At 40.5% G+C, this 16,780-nt stretch overlaps 1 protein-coding gene across 2 annotated transcripts in view; it reads left to right on the plus strand.

Moving 5' to 3' along the window:
- The window catches only part of brinp3a.2 (bone morphogenetic protein/retinoic acid inducible neural-specific 3a, tandem duplicate 2), a 33,596-nt gene extending 31,430 nt beyond the window's left edge, over positions 1-2,166 (plus strand). For both annotated transcript variants that reach the window (XM_084129015.1, XM_084129014.1), the window contains one exon: positions 688-2,166. In XM_084129015.1, coding sequence (XP_083985141.1) covers positions 688-1,804 — 1,117 coding nt within the window. In that variant the 3' untranslated portion in view covers positions 1,805-2,166. The remainder of the gene's footprint in view (positions 1-687) is intronic.
- Positions 2,167-16,780: the final 14,614 nt, after the last annotated feature.

Genomic DNA, 16,780 nt, shown 5'->3' on the forward strand with positions numbered 1-16,780 from the left:
CTTTAAATAAAAAAGTGTAATGCTTATTGCTATTCTCTGCCATTGTATTGACTTTTTTTAAAAAATTCTCCTTTTGTGGTCCATAAAATAAATAAGGGCATACTACATTAGAACAACACCAGGGTGAGTAAAAACCATTTTAGGGTGAACTACGCCTTTAACTAATTAAATCACAGTTTTCTGTGATTAATCACAGATTTAAAATTCATAAATAAATCCTAAATGTACTATTTACATATTTAATACCCAAATCAGTTAATCTTAGAATTATTTTATCATTTAAATTATTAATTCAAATTATTTTATCATTATTGTATCATTGCCACCCATTTTTTGAACCCACCAGTTGAGAACCTGCGGTTTAATGCAGTCTTCAAAATTTTTAGGCTTTCAAATTCCTTTGGTATCAGAACATTTATAGGTTTGCAAACATAAAAGATGAAGCAATTGTGAGATGCTAAGTAACATTTTCGCCAAATTGGCACCTTTATTAAAAGGAACAATATATGTCTGTACTTGTCTTTCTTTGTAGACAAAGTTTTATTTTTGTGGAACAGAATTATGTTTGTGCTAGTTTTAATCTTGCCATCTGCTGCTGTACCGGTTTCGGATACATGACAATTTAATCTCCGCAATCAGCGTTTAGGCAGACTAACTGATTTTTATATTATCTTTCCTAAAATATAGGCCACAGTCGTATTGGCTGAACTACTTCCAGTCTTTACTATACTGCTCTGAGAACAACCATCTAGGCTCCTTCTCAGAAGAGCTGCACACCTGCATTTGTGCATATGACCACAGTTCCTGCCAGGTACCTACACCATGCTCTGTGGGTGAAGGTACTGATTGCGCTGTTTGTGCTAGTGACAACCATACTCGCTGCGGCAGTTGCAATGTCGGCTACATGTTAAGTCAAGGGTCCTGTCGACCAATGGTGGCGGATTCCACAGAGAACTACCTGGGCTTTGAGACTGATCTTCAAGATCTGGAGCTACGCTATCTCCTACAGAGAGCCGATCGACGCTTGGAGGTCCATGCTATCTTCATCAGCAATGACATGCGTCTGAATAGCTGGTTCGATCCTTCATGGAGGAAGAGGATGCTGCTAACACTAAAGAGTAACAAATACAAATCCAACCTAGTCCATATGCTCTTAGGCATCTCCATGCAAATTTGCCTTACTAAAAACAGCACTCTGGAACCTGCACTCACTCTCTTCATCAATCCCTTCGGAGGGAGCCATTCAGAGAGCTGGTTAATTCCTGTGAACGAGAACAATTTTCCAGACTGGAAGTCTGCTAAGCTGGACCTTCCGCTTGAGTGCTTTAACTGGACCTTGACTTTGGGCAACAAGTGGAAGACCTTCTTTGAGACGATCCACATTTACCTGAGGAGCCGCATCAAAACTCCAGGTGCAGGGATCAATGACAGCGTTTACCTGGAGCCTTTGGAAATGGCCGACCCAACAAGAAATCTGGGATATATGAAGATCAACAGCATTCAAGTGTTCGGTTACAGTATGCATTTTGACCCGGAAGCAATACGGGACTTAATCCTGCAGCTGGACTACCCATACACACAGGGCTCGCAGGACTCGGCCTTGCTACAGCTGCTGGAGATCCGAGACCGGGTCAACCGACTATCCCCACCAGGCCAGCAACCTCTGGACCTGTTCGCCTGCTTATTACGCCACCGTCTCAAACTGACAGCTAATGAAGTGGTCCGGATTCACGCCTCACTCCAGTCCTTTAATTCCCGTCTCCCCAATTCTCTGGATTACGAAACCACTAAACTCTGTAGCTAACGGCTAAAGCATCATAGCAGAAAGCAATAGAACAACTGTAAAAATGCAGAGTAGACTCTTAAAGTCAAAGCTGCAATGACTTTCAGTGCTAGAGACACTTTTGGACACTGACTAAAGTTTTTTGTGACTTAACGTTCACTAGTAGATCATCTTGCTCAAAAGAACAGACTCATTTTTATTGTATAGTACACTGAGATCAAAGAGGAGGTTTGAAAAATATATGGAGTGTTTGTTTGTAATTTTTATATGTTTTTTCTTTCTTTCTTTTGCTTCAGTGACAGTGCACTTTCCTTGGAAATAATACAGTGATGTCAGTCAATTTTGTAGATAAATTGTTATTAAAACATCATGGTTGTAATGGAGTAATGGTTGCATTATTTATCAGCATATTTTTATTGCTATGTGACAGTTTAGTTTATTGGAAAATGAAACACATTTTATATTTGCAATTGAGTGCACTTAATGAGGAATTAAATACATTAAACATGACATACAACTTTGATAAAATAATAATGAAACAGATTTATTAATATAATTATGCTTGTTAGATCCATGTCTCATCTCTCATTGGAAGAGAGAATGTAGTTTTCTTTTAGCCTACTCTAAGCATTACAGTGTGTGTGTTTTTTTTTAATTCACTATAGAAACAATGTCTTGTACATTAGCAGTAGGAGTTTTTTATGTTGATTTTATTAGATGTTATTTTATTGATATTTTTTCCCCTATATTATATGTCCCATCTGAACCACATTGGCATGTTACTCGTTTATAAGTTTTTTTCAAAAAGTTCAATAAAAGACAGGCGCTGTGTCCGAAATCGAATACTCCCCTACTATATAGTATGCAAAAAACAATATGACAAAAGAGTATGTACATAGTATTCGAAAAACAGTAGGCGAAAAGTACACGAATGTCCTACTGCTTCCACCAATATTCTGCAGTGCGCATTCGATTTATGAATTTCAGCGAAAAGAGCAACTTGATGCTTGTAGGTCATGTGACAGCAACATGCCAGATGAAATTCATTCATACTACCCATATTCATAGGCCTATAGAACATACTTTTTAACGGTCACAAAGCAAATTCAAATTCAAATGTAGTACCTACTCAGACAGTTATGCGATTTCGGACCCAGTGAAGGTATAGGTAGATGTATTTGTTGTTGTTGTTGTTGTTGTTGTTTTTTTAATTAGGGTCATTTTTAAAGGCATGGAGGGTGGTTCAAAAATATAAAGGGGTCTGTGAATATAATATTTGTCAAATTTGAATGGAACCACATATATGCAATGTTTGGGGCTGTATGTTTTTATTTACATTCTAACTAAACCTTGTTTATTTTCACAATTTGGAATTCAGGGTTTGTATTTGTCTAAGTATGTTTTCATTATTTTTAATTCATTTCTTTTCATTATTTTTAATTCATATCTTTTCATATCTTTCATAGTTGAAAATTGGCTTATATTTACCATACTTTGTTACATCAGAACTTTTATCAAAGCCGTTTCTCTGAACCATAATATATATATATATATGTGATTACAGATGAGCCTTACATTGGAATGTAACAGTGATGCCAAAATGGGGCAAAGATTGTGGAATCCAGTGTGCCTTTGTGAATACACAGTATACAGTTTTGCTTTTCTTATTTTATAATGCATTTTTTTTTTTTTGGTTCACGCTTGTCAGAAATGGAAATCAGCTATTTCTCACTTTTTCTTGCATTACATTACATTCATTTAGACAGTGTGAATGCTAATTAGTTAGAATCAACACATGATGACAGATTATGTTAATGCCAACAAAAAAGTGTCAATCGCCTCTTCATAATCTGTGTTTGCACCTTTTACCTATTAGCACAATAAATAAAATGAGCCTTACCTAACTCAATTAGCTACATCCTTTTTCAAAGTTTACATATTATTGTGCAGAATAATAAATAAAATGTTTCAAGAACAACAACATATAAATTGCAGACAAAGGAAAGTTTTACATGTAGAAAATCTGAGATTTACACTGTTTGCATAAAGGTCAAAGGATTGTACGCCAAAGGAAATCGAATGTGCCGTTTGAAAAGATCTTAGATGCATAATAAGATCTTAGAGGCACTCTGTAAAATCCAAAAGAGTAAATGATCTACAGTTGTGCTTCCAGAGAAAAGAAGCTTCTTAGAGTGAAGAACACTAATTTTATGTCTTCCTCGAGCATCTAACCGCAATGCAGCTACTGCAACATTTTTACATGTGAAACACCCCACGCTGTAGCAATTACTCTGCGAACACAAATGACCAAGGGAGCAGTTACTGCCAGAATGCATACACAAATCACCTGCGCGCTGCACCGAGAGCCTGTAAAATGAGAGCTTGTCAGTTGTGCTGAAATGAGTTGACACGTTCTTGTAATGACAAATATGACAATAAGAAATGGCAAAACATTACATAGGCAGTCGGTCTTTCTCGCAGCCTGACAAACAATTTATCATGCTGCTGCATTTGTAGTGAAAAAGCTGTGGAAAAGAAAAGACTGAGCATTGCATTATATTTACTGTGCAGCTCCTCTGATGAAGATGGAAAACTTTCCAACACAGACAGAGATTAAAGAAAGAGCATACATCAACTCAGTAGGTTAGCTCTTTATTCACTAAGCACTCTGAGGCAGTGCGCCAAAGCTTGATCAATAGTGGTCGTGTTGCCTCCTTGATCTCTTCAATGTAAATAGTGTTATGTTCTTGTGATTCACAATGAAGATGCATTGCTAACTTGACAAACTTTATCTTGGGCCTCACTATAGGTTTCTAGAGGGCCTGATACTGCAGTGAACAGGAGGCAGGAAAAAGGTAGCTGTCTTCTGCCAATAAATCAATGTGCAGCTTTATTACCTGAAAGAACAAAAGGATCTGCAGGGAGATCAATGCAATCAAGAACCACCGACTCACAAACCAGTGGCATTTTGTTGTCCAGGACCACATCAACATCAATTTATTACTCACACTGTCCTTTCACTTGATGTTTTTATGAACACAAATCAATCCCGATTTTACATCAAATTAAAATTTACCATTCAATTGCATCATTGTTGTAGTCCCTTTGCTGTCATTGTGGCAGAACTTTATATGCACACTCTAAACATAATGTTTAATTAAGGATTTTCTCATAATAAAGCAATATCATTCAGGGCAGTTAACATTGAGAAACATTTTAAAGTCATATTGCTCCTCCACTGAAAAGTTCCAAACAAGTCACAGCAGAATCAAGTTAAACATCTGCAAGTAATCCGTGTATCATTTGTTCAGTCGTTTTTTGATTGAATATTGAAAGTAGAAAAATGAGAAAACAGTTCCTTTTTCGTTTTTTCAAAAAAAAACAAGAATTAGGGTTGAAAAAACAAAACAAAAAAGGAACTGTTTTCTCATTTTTCTACTTTCAATATTAAATTGAATTTCAAATTGTCACAAACAGAGGATTTAAATAGATAACATGACTAATACAAACTACTTAGGTTAACAGTGAATAAACAAGACAGTCTTAAGAGCTAGAAGACAGAGAAAGAGAGAGGGAGAGAAAGTATTATCCTTAAACACAAAGTTAAGAAAATAAGTTATAGAGGTCACTGATCTTAGATACACTGAAGAAATGTATTGCCTCCAAAAAAGCCATTTTAGAAATCCAGGGCACTCTGCTGGCTGACATAAACAAGTAAAAAAAAAAAAAAAGGACACCACTGTGCTAAAAGCTGTGGTTAGTTGGACTTGAGAAAAAAAAAAAAAGTTACTTTGACAACATTCCGCTATCAACATTAAAATCCAGCTACATATGCAGTAGGTCCAAAAATATATTTATGCATAAATACATATATATTTATCTTTTTGGACCTAAAGGGGTTCCCAACCTGCACAATTTTATCTTTAAACTACATCCTCTCTAGTTTCTCTACAGAAAACTAAAATGTTACACTCCTGAAGGATTATGTAGTCCTACATTATCCCTCTTGATCACAACAAGTGGAATCATTCCCTTAGGGGAGAGCCTACACCTGCTTCAAACTGAACTGTTTGATGAGCTTTGCTGTAATGAAGAGCCTGAGGAATTAGAAAATTAGCATACAGTTCCCAGAATGCAACTGCATCAGAAATTAATTAAATTAGAAATAAAGAGTAAGGCAGATTACGTATACTTAACATACTATATGCACTCAACAAAAAGTTGCTTTATGGATTTATGCATTCTAACTCATCATTCCAACAGGCATGACCATTGAATCTTTTCAATTAATTGCATTTTCATTTAAGTTCTCCTGGCGCTATGGTTATGATAGCCTGCTAACCTACTAAAATCAGACGATTTAGGGTTCTTTTTGTGAGCGGAAAAGCATGAGGTCTGACCCACTGAGTTGTTGGTGAGCCAAACATCTGATTCTGGTTGCTGAGGAGGTGATCGTAAGACAAGTTCACCCTGACAGAAATAAATAGGACCCATTAAGTCCCAACTCACAAGAACCAATCTATGCTAGATTTCAAATTGCCAACGAATTGCTTTTGGGGATCCCTTAGCTGGGTTCTAAATGCATCTCTTATTAGATAATCCTCTTATACACCAAATACTCATTTGGGATTTTTAGTGGTCAGAGCAGGAGCCGTTTATGACATGACAGGACTAAGGCACATTCTAGAAATGTCTTTTATCAGGGGTCCTGTTTGAGACTTCTGTGTCATTGTGCATGTGCATTAGTATATGAAAATTAGATTCAATAAAGCACGATGGTTGAATTGTGAAAGAATATCGGCTTTAAAAGACAAACCATTTGCCTCACCAAGCATACTGTGCATATTTTAATGGTAGGTTGGAACAACAAATGATGCATAAACACAATATGATGGCTTTATAAATTCAGTGGAATATCTGCAGAGTCTGTGAGAATACTCAAGTAAATAGACAAGTAAATACTATTAAAGAACAAAACGTTCTTCTTGAATTTCTGTGACTTATACTCACTACAGAAAGAAATTCAAAAGGTCTAAATTGATAATTTATTGTGTTCCAAAATGCAACATCATTTGATGATGACACCACAGGCACTTTGGCACAAAAAGCAGATTATTGTTTATTTCACTGATATTCAGGCTGCAGGCTGAATGACATTTCAAAAAGACATTTGTTCATTTGTTGTTATACTCAACAGGATCCAAGAAGCACATTGTCTTAGATTCAGCTTTTCATGAGGTGCTTCACATGCATTTAAAATCAAGTTAATGATTTGTGAAAAGATAATCCTAGATTTAATTAAATTAAATTGTAAAATAAAATTATGAACAAACAGGCTTGAAAGACTTTGTGAAAATGCTGTTCATATTACTGATATTACTGATGTTATTTCAAAGATGCCACCAAGCATGTGCAACTATTGATGACATGTTGACTCAAATCGAAGGATTGCTATTATTATTAATAATACTAATAATTTTATTGACAAATCTAAAGACAAGTAAATGAATTGCCTGAACAGGTTTAACAGATATATTAGCATTAGTACTGTCAAAGTTAATGTGTAAAAGATGCAAATAAACACTTTAGTAAATGCCATCAATGCATTTATTTAATTTGGCATTATAAATGGTTTCAGTCTGTTCTGTGTGATTTTTATAAGCTGATATCGAAACCATGTTCCATGCTGCTAGAGGAGCATTTATTTATCACTAAAGGGAGACATACAGTATATTCTTTAGATATTTAGAAATCAGATTTATGAACTCGGTTTAACAAAAGTGTGACAAAAAATTCATGGCAAAAAAAAAAAAAAAATGTTGGCCAAACTTTAAATGAATCTTCAAAATTTTTCAAATCAGCGGTTCAGAGCACAAATCAAAATTGGCAAATCATGTGATTTCAGCAAACGAGGCTACTTTCGAACCTTGGTTTCAGAATTCTTATGGTTCACCGTTAGAGGGCAATTATAAACTAGTGTCTAAAATATGGTTTTAACTGTTCAAAAGAAACATTATAAATTAATAATGAAGGAAAACATATCATACAGACACTTCACAAGTATTGGTATTTGATGCAGACTGCATTTAATAGATTCGACTTTTGAGAAAACATTTACAACTGGTTTGAAAAAGGTGTCTTTATTCATGTTTGGGCAGAGCTTCCGTTGCATTTATACATTTTGGATCAGCGTTTGCATTTGTGCGCATTTTTGCAAAGCAAGTGGTTGACAGAAAACAAAAGAAAAGACTAGTTATGGTGCTAGTTGATATATTTACAAACTAACATCTTATTGGGTAAAGCAACATTTAGCAATAAAAAACAAACAAACACATTAAACCATTATCAGTGCCACTCTTCAGCATGATGTTAACTACCAACATTATCAAAGTCCTAACATAACAGAACATTTAACACTACGAATTTCCCTCCCTTTTCATCTTGCTCAAAACATAAATAACACCTGGTTCAGTTAATGATTTTGTCCCAACACAAATATTTTAGGTAAAACATCTCACTTACTGGTGTAACCCTCATTTCGTGTTGAAATACAGACACTAGGGGTCGTCCTTGAGAGCCCCAAACACCTCTGATGTATTCAGAAAAGGCCAATGAAATTGGCGTGTGGAATTTGCATGCCAGGCCATGCCCAAGGTTATGGGTAAATAAGGCCAGCCTGCATGCACACACATTTCAGTTTTGTTCTGAAGAGCCGAGACAGCGTCTCAACCCCCAGTGACAGTGCAAGTTGTGCCAGGATCAACGTCTATGTTTCCTCTATCAGGGAACGAGGGTTATACCAGTAACCTAGACATTCTCTTTCTGTCGGTCACTTTCGACGTTGTGTCAAAATACAGACACTAGGGGTCCCTATACTAAATGCCACAACTTGAACTGTGTCACAAGGCATGGGGGTGCAAATGCAAATGCTGTTGGCAAGTGCAGCTACACTAACTCACAACCTTCCAACACCCAGGGTAAATGACCTTGGGTCTCCTTCTCAAGGGGACCTAATGACCTCGGAAGAGGTCACTGCAGGATCAACATATTTTGTTGATCCTGGAACAACATTCCAGTCTGAAAATGTTGTCCTAACCCTATCCCTATCCCTACCCCTAAACCAAACCCTACCCACAACTTTTCTTTAAATTCAGAGGGAAATGATAGGTGAATAGAATAACACTGATGTAGAAGCATTGATGTGGGGTTGTAAGGCTAAACTTGACATAAACTGTAAACTTGCCCCTTAAATCTGATTGGTTGATTGCAATGTTGTCCCAGGATCAACAAAGATGTTGATCCAGGAACATGTTGTACTTGGTGAAATAATGTTCACCCTTACCAGATGATGTTTTATAAACAAAGTTCGGGAGGAGCACGTTCAAATAATAAATCCCATCAACCCATCAAACAATTACTATGTCTACCCTATCAGCATGAGAAGAAGCATATATATATTCACTCTGTCACCTAACATTCCTTGACAGTTTTTCAGCATCCCTCCACCACCCTGACTCCTCACTCTTGGCTCATTCTTTTACAGCCAGGAATACGGGTTCGGGCCGAATACCGAGCCCGGAGCCCTCTCCTCGGACAGCACGCCAAATACGTTTTTATTCTATCTGACTTATTTGTAAGTGTGAACTCGTGAAATGGGAGTACACCACAGGAAAGAGTTCCTGTGGCGGGCTCCACCTGACTGGAAACTACTGGCTTTTCAGCGAGTGGTGGTGGAACTAGCTTTGTCCAGGGGAAGACACTGGGTTCACCACTAGGATAACTGAACTGTGGAAAATACATTGTATGGGGTCACCGTTAGGGAACCAATACATACGGAGCACTAGCCAGGTTACAAGAGCTCACCGTTGTAATGCCCTCTACTGTAACTATCTGTAACATGGCCTACCTCAATCTGCACTGTCTCGGTTACAGATGGTTCAAAATTCAGCAGCCAGATTGTTAACAGGAACTAAGAAAAGGGATCATATCTCACCTGTTCCCTATCAGTCGGTCACTCTTGACATACATGGGACCGACTAATAGGAATTTCGCTATAGTCCAATCTACTTCGAGTGAAACTAAACAAGCCAATGCACATTGGCGTGCAATCATTTGCATCAGCTGTTCAGCCATGCAGCACGGGTATTTAATGAGCAGAAGGTGCGATTGCATTTCAGCTTCTTGCTTCGGAGCTGAGCGTTTCGATGCTGTTTAATCTACTGAGTGATCAAACAACGAGCAAGCTCTTCAGGAGGGTCTCTCGTGTCTGGTGTGGGCGATACAGCGCGACAGCTGGGTCGACTTTCTTTCTCTCTCACTTTTGTTTTTGTTTTGGTGTCACTGAGCAAAACAAAAAGGCTGTCACAGCTGCTAACGGTGCGCCAAGAGCGCTGAATAGCCGTTCTTACGGCTGGTAAGGCCGCCGTGAAGAGAGACAGCGCACAACAGGTTGCACATTTCCTGCCTGTGTCCGCTGCGACCGTTCCCCTGCATGCTTCAATTCCAAGGAGAGCATTCCCCTGAAAGAGCTTACATGGGTGTGAGTTGCGTCTTTCTAAAGATGACATTCCACCCTTGTGTTTCTTGATGCGGTCGTTTCCTGCCCTCACTGACGGCCACAATCACTGTCTCACATGCCTGGGAAACATGTGAGACTGTGTTTGTGGGTGGTTCATGTTTTCGCACGGGAACATGACCACGTCAGCATGCCGGTTGAGTCCCCTCTGTTGTTGGCCAGCTGCTGCTTGTGTGTAAAAGCACAGCTGCAGGTCTGCTTGACACTCTGGGAGACCGTGGAGATTAACGAGAGCTTCCGCCAGGCAAAACTCAACGGGTCTCTCGCTCCTCGGTGTGTCGTGTGCCGTTGAGCTGCCGGGCTGCAGCGCGGGTTGTCACGGCTGTGCAGCTTCTGGATGGGACTGCTGGTCCTTAGCGTTTCATTCAGGGCTCCAGCTGAGGGCAGATGTCGATTGCTGCATCGGAGAGAGGGGCTGTTTCGTTCTGGAAATGAGAATAATGCTGAGTTCCCACTGTAATAGTGTGTGTGCTTTATGCTGAATCAGATTCAGAGCTGACAGCCATGCTTTCCCGGGTCTTTCTCGAATGTGCATTGAAAACTTGCAGTATAGAGCTATATTGGTGCCAAAATGTGGAACGCCAAAAGTTCCAAATTCTGCATAAAAGTTTTCACCTCTCTCACTACCCTTGATGGTGGGGTGTGCCTCTGGCAGGCCACCTCTGCCCTGCATGTGAGGCCAAGGCACTCTTATTACACAAGGGTAGTTCTGAGCCGAGGTTGAGCTGCGCTTGTTGACTGACCATGTTCAAGTCACAGTGCACGCCCTCGGTCAGACGATGTCCACCTTGGTGGTCCAGAAGCGCCCCTGGCTGTCATTGCAGAGGTGCAAGAGGTCGTCAAAGTATGCTTTCTCAATGCTCCCATCTCACAAGGTGGCCTTCTTGGCGACACCTGGACTGGCCCAGCAGTTCTCCGCAGTCAGCAGCAGACTGAAGCGCCTTCCCCGACGTACCACCAGAGTGCCTCATGTAGAACCCCACGTTCCTTCTTGCAGCAAGGGTTGGAATGAAGGCTGTCTCCCTCCACCTTCAAAGTACATGCTGCCGTTATTTCAGCAAATCACGACCACATAGATGGCAAATCAGTAGGAAAGCACAACCTGGTCATTAGGTTCCTTAGGGGGGCGAGATGGTTAAACCCTCCTCGACCCCCCTCCATACCCTCTTGGGACCTTTCCCTGGTGCTTCGAGCACTTCAGGATGTTCCCTTTGAGCCTTTGCAATCAGCAGACTTAAAGCTTCTCTCCTTGAAGACTTTGCTGCTGATTGTACTGGCCTCTATCAAGAGGGTAGGGGACCTGCAAGCATTTTCGTTGACGAATCATGCCTTGAGTTTGGGCCGGTTGACAACCATGTTATACTCAGACCCCGGCCTGGCTATGTGCCCAAGGTTCCTACCATTCCCTTCAGGGACCAGGTGGTGAAACTGCAAGTGTTGCCCCTGGAGGAGGCAGACCCAGCCCTTGCTTTGCTCTGTCCCGTTCGCGCTCTGCATCTGTACGTGGACAGAACTCAGTCTCAGGACCTCAGACCAGCTCTTTGTCTGTTACGGAGGCCAGCAGAAGGGAAAGGCTGTCTCCAAGCAGAGGATGGCCCACTGGATAGTGGATGCCATCACCTTGGCTTACCAAGCTCAAGGCGTGCCCTGTATGCTCACTCCACGAGAGGCGTTGCATCCTCCTGGGCACTGGCACGTGGCTCCTCGCTAACAGATATCTGTAGAGATGCGGGCTGGGCGACACCTAACACGTTGGCTAGATTGTATGGCCTACGTGTAGAGCCGGTCTACTTCCGTGTTCTCACCCTAAACGGGTAGAAGCACTGAGAGGCCCGGCTCTGATGGCTTGCTGCACCCTACTGTGCTCCTTAATGCTCTAGAGTGAAAAACCTGTGAGTCCTCCAACACCCTCGGCCCGGACATGGCAGAGTGTCCGGTGCCAGGCCTTTATCCGTTGAATCCTTGAGAACCGGGTCTAGGCTGGGTTCCATATGTGTCTTTCCCTTGGGCTAAGTCACCCAGTATTAATATGCAGGGCTAGTCAGGCTATTCCATATGTATTTTTTCCAAATAACTCCTTCGAAGAATGTGGCTTCCGCAGCGTTCCCCTTCCCATAGAAATGGCATGCTTTCCCAGTGTTCATGGAACAACAGTGACAGATACACTCTGTGTAAGCCCTCTCCTATCTTCCTTCCAGGCAAGAAGGGGTAGAGGCTTACACAGGGCGCTGGATGGGGTGCAGCAGCTGTGGCACTTTGGTAGGAATTCCTATTAGTCGGTCCGATGTATGTCGAGAGTGAACCGACTGATAGGGAACGTCTCGGTTACATACGGTAACCCTCATTCCCTGAAGGAGGGAACGGAGATGTACGTCCCGTCGCCACATCTGCTGCGACCCGCCGGGGCAGCCAGCTCATCGGCTCCTCAGCAAAAACTGAAGTGCAATCGCACCTGCTGCTCATTATATACCCGCGCTGCGTGGCTGAACAGCTGATGCAAATGATTGCATGCCAATGTGCAGTGGTTCGTTTAGTTTCACTCGAAGTAGATTGGGCTCTGCTGTAGATTCCTATTAGTCGGTCTGACGTACGTCTCCGTTCCCTCCTTCAGGGAACGAGGGTTACCATATGTAACCGAGACGTTCTTGCCTCATTGCATTTGCTACCAATAAAATTTAGAGTCGACTTTAAGATCCTTCTTTTTGCATACAAAGCACTGCACAATTTGGCCCGGATTATATTTGTGATCTTATTAGGCCATACACAGCCTCTAGGTCACTAAGATCGTGGGATCAGCTACTTTTATCGGCCTCACGTTCTCATTGTAAAACAAAAGGTGATCAAGCTTTCTCTGTAGTCTGAACATCAGGGCCTCTTTATCACTAGATGCTTTTAAATGTAGTTTAAAGACTTATTTTTACTCTGTAGCGTGCAAGGGATGCTGTGTATGTATTTTAAATAGCTGTTGTTCTACGTTATGTACGTATGTATGTATCACCATTCAAGGGAAACTGTAACTGGACCTGAAAAGTGCACAGTATTACCTCAGAGAGGGGAAAGGTGCTAATGCAAGTACTACACCCAACCAGTTTGTCCGTGTTTTACCTGTTACCTAAGACTCAAGATAAAACTGTTTCCATGCGTAGATTATAAAATCTCGCAAAAGTGTTGGGTGTAGCCCAGCCCGCAGCTTTACATATGTCTGCCAATGAAACACCGTTCGCCAATGAAACACCCTCACTCCCAATGGGCACGGTAAATCCTGGGCCTGATAATGGTATCTACAATCCAATGGGGCATTATTTGTTTAGAGACAGCCTTCCCCTTCTGCTGACCTCCAAAGCAGACAAAGATCCTCACATCACCCTGAGAACCAGAGGTTTCTCTCTTTCTTGCCAGGAAAGAGAAATGCAATTGCAACTTGGCATGGTCATGTTCTCGCAGTGAGAACATGAGCCATCCACGACAGCTTTCTCAGGGTGTGCCCAGACACGTAAGGGCAGCGATCGTGGTCATCCGAGGATGAGAGATATCGACTGCACCCAGGAAATACACAAACGGAAATGCATTTTAAAAAAAGATGCGATCCGGCGTGTATGCTCTTTTAGAGGAATTTGCTCTTTATTATGAAGGGAAATTGATGCACCCAGGGGAGTTCTCTGCACTTACCTGTGCTGACCACTGTACTGTGCTGAAATCCAGCAACAGAAGCTCTATTGCAGAGGTGAAAGGATTTGCTTCTCTTGTGAAGAGATGCTGGCTTAGGCTCCAAAGAACAAAGCGGAAGTGTGTGTGTGTGTGTGTGTGTGTGCAAGCCGGCCTGCCTTATATACCCGTATGTCCGGGGGCGTGGCCTGGCATACATATACCATATGCCAATTCCATTGGCCTTTTCTGAATACGTCAGAAGTGTTTGGGGCTCTCAGGCAGGCGACCCCTAGTGTCTGTATTTCAACAGCATGTTGAAAGTGACTGACAGAAAGTTAATTCTGGTTAACAAATTTAAGAGAATTGCACACAATAAAATTGAAATGTTATCAAAACGTTTAAACATGTAGAAATAGTATTCACTTTATTATAACATTTTCTGAAAGTAAACCTTTCTTTCTGATTTGCATTACTGGGTTTTCTATGGAAAAAAATAATAATAATGAGATTGATCCAACCCGATCTCATGGCAATTCATACGAATTTTACGAGGTGGCGAATTCGTACGAATTCACACGACCTAACTCGTACGAATTTGTACGATTTTTGCTAAATCGTACATATTTTATGAGTTGACCAATTTGTATGAATTCGTAAGAATGACCTATCCCTGACCCTGACCCTAAACCTACCCATCACGTGGGTTTAGACAAATCGTACAAATTCGTACGAATTAGCCACCTTTTAATCACTCGTACGAATTTGTATGAATTGGTCGTGAGATAGCGTTGGATTGATCATGATTAAATGTTTGACAGCCCTAATAAGAATAGTGTTTGAGTTGCAGTGTATAAAAGTCTCATTACATTTATAAGTCATGCTGTAAAGTAAAGCCACCAGTCTGCTGCGGTGTTAAAATGTTCCCATGTGGTGAGTCATCAGCGACTCATACTTTCAACCTGCACATAAGTGCAGGCACGGCGCCAGGATTTTTTCTCTACTGGTGCTAATGGGGAGCTGGACCGATACGTGGGGGTGCTAAGAAAACAATTGATTTTCATTACTTAAGTTACTCTATAATATAGAGGTTCTCGTTTTTTCAATAAAAGCAGCTATGATACACAGCACTTTAACTGGATTTGGCCAAAGAATAGTCAACAAAATAACTAAGCCTAAAATTAAAAACGTTAAATAAATAAATAAAAAACGTTATCCAATCACTGCTTAACTGCTTAAAAAATATTGACTAATATAGCCTACTGTTATATTAACTGTGCGTATACATAATATAGATTTTAATAGCTTGATGCTCTTTAAATATTTTGTTACATTATTAAAAGTTTCGGTGCATAGGACAGACCTATCCGCGATCGCTCTCCATGGTTCTGACCAAAGAAGAGCGCTTTGGAATCTCCATTACGCATCATATGCATCATACCTGGGCTGCATTTTCCGATAACATTGTCTCTTAGCGCGCTACGAAGACTCTTAAGGTATAGCTTAACTAAAGGTATACTACCACTAAAGGTATATCATTGCTAGGCGTCTTCAGGGCTATCATCCACTCGCGAGGCAGAGGCGCTGGCGCCCTCCTAGCAACGGCGCTGTTTTTGGTAAAACATGATTTTGATGACTTCATTACGTTTTGATTTATAGAAAACTCTTTTTAAAAGATTTTCGTTTTGTATAAATTGTATCTTAATTTTGATCAATGTTTTATCAATCAATTGCCCGTATTTAATGAATAAGAATCAAATATATAGCAGACAATGTAATAAGGCACCAGCACGATCACTTGCATTGCTTGTGCCTCACAGATTTGAGAAATATAGGCTATATATTACAGAAAGTTTGAAATGTCTACTTTTAAACGAAAATATTCAAACCCAAATAAATAGGCTGCTCTCTGATTATGTAATCCAAATGAAATGTGCATTTCTCTCTGGCGTTCATGGCGAGTCCGAATCGTCAACTTCATCTTTGCAGCGACACAGAAAACACCAGGGCCCGTTTCCCGATAACGCTCACTCTTAGCCTGCTAAGAAGACTCGAAAGATATATCTTACCAAATTTGTTTATTTTCCTAAGTGTGTTCCCCGAACTATACCTTAGAAAGCTGCTTAAGATATACCTTCTTAAGTGCGACGTTACCCGGCGCTGTCCGTGGCGATGCTGCTGAATTGTTTGAAATCGATGACTCGAGAATCAATTACTCTCTCGTGCAGGGGCTGTTTATGTGAAAAAGCGGTCATCTTTATAAAAGAAGCACTTCAGAAATAGTTGAAATTGCAATTTATTATGATTATTGGATATTATAAAAAATAATAAAAACTATAATAGCCTAGCCTACATATTTTAAAATTGTAACATATAGCCTATTGCTGCCACAATAACCTTTTCAAAAATTTACGTGCCCGCCTTTTCTTTCCCATTTTTGTTCGCTGAGGTGGAGCTGCGATGAAATATTGTTCTTGTGTAAATACTTTCCAGCATTTCAGTAATAAAAGTTTACATCTTGCGTACGGTGCTCGGCAGTGACCAAAAAGGATTTAAACCATGAATTTTGAATCTCTTGTAAACTCGGAGATGTGGATTCAGACGGCAATTAAATTACCACATGACCTGTTTGTCAAAAAACAGAAGGTACTAATTTGGCCAGGGATTTTTACGCGGATTGGGTGAGAAAAGCACTGATATTATGGATTCGGACGGCACTAAAATCACTTACCCCTGTAAATGTTTAAAATACCGGACGAGCCCATGAGAAACAATAT

Source organism: Abramis brama, assembly GCF_963993115.1.
Source record: "Abramis brama genome assembly, chromosome: 11".
In the NCBI taxonomy this organism is placed as follows: domain Eukaryota; kingdom Metazoa; phylum Chordata; class Actinopteri; order Cypriniformes; family Leuciscidae; genus Abramis; species Abramis brama.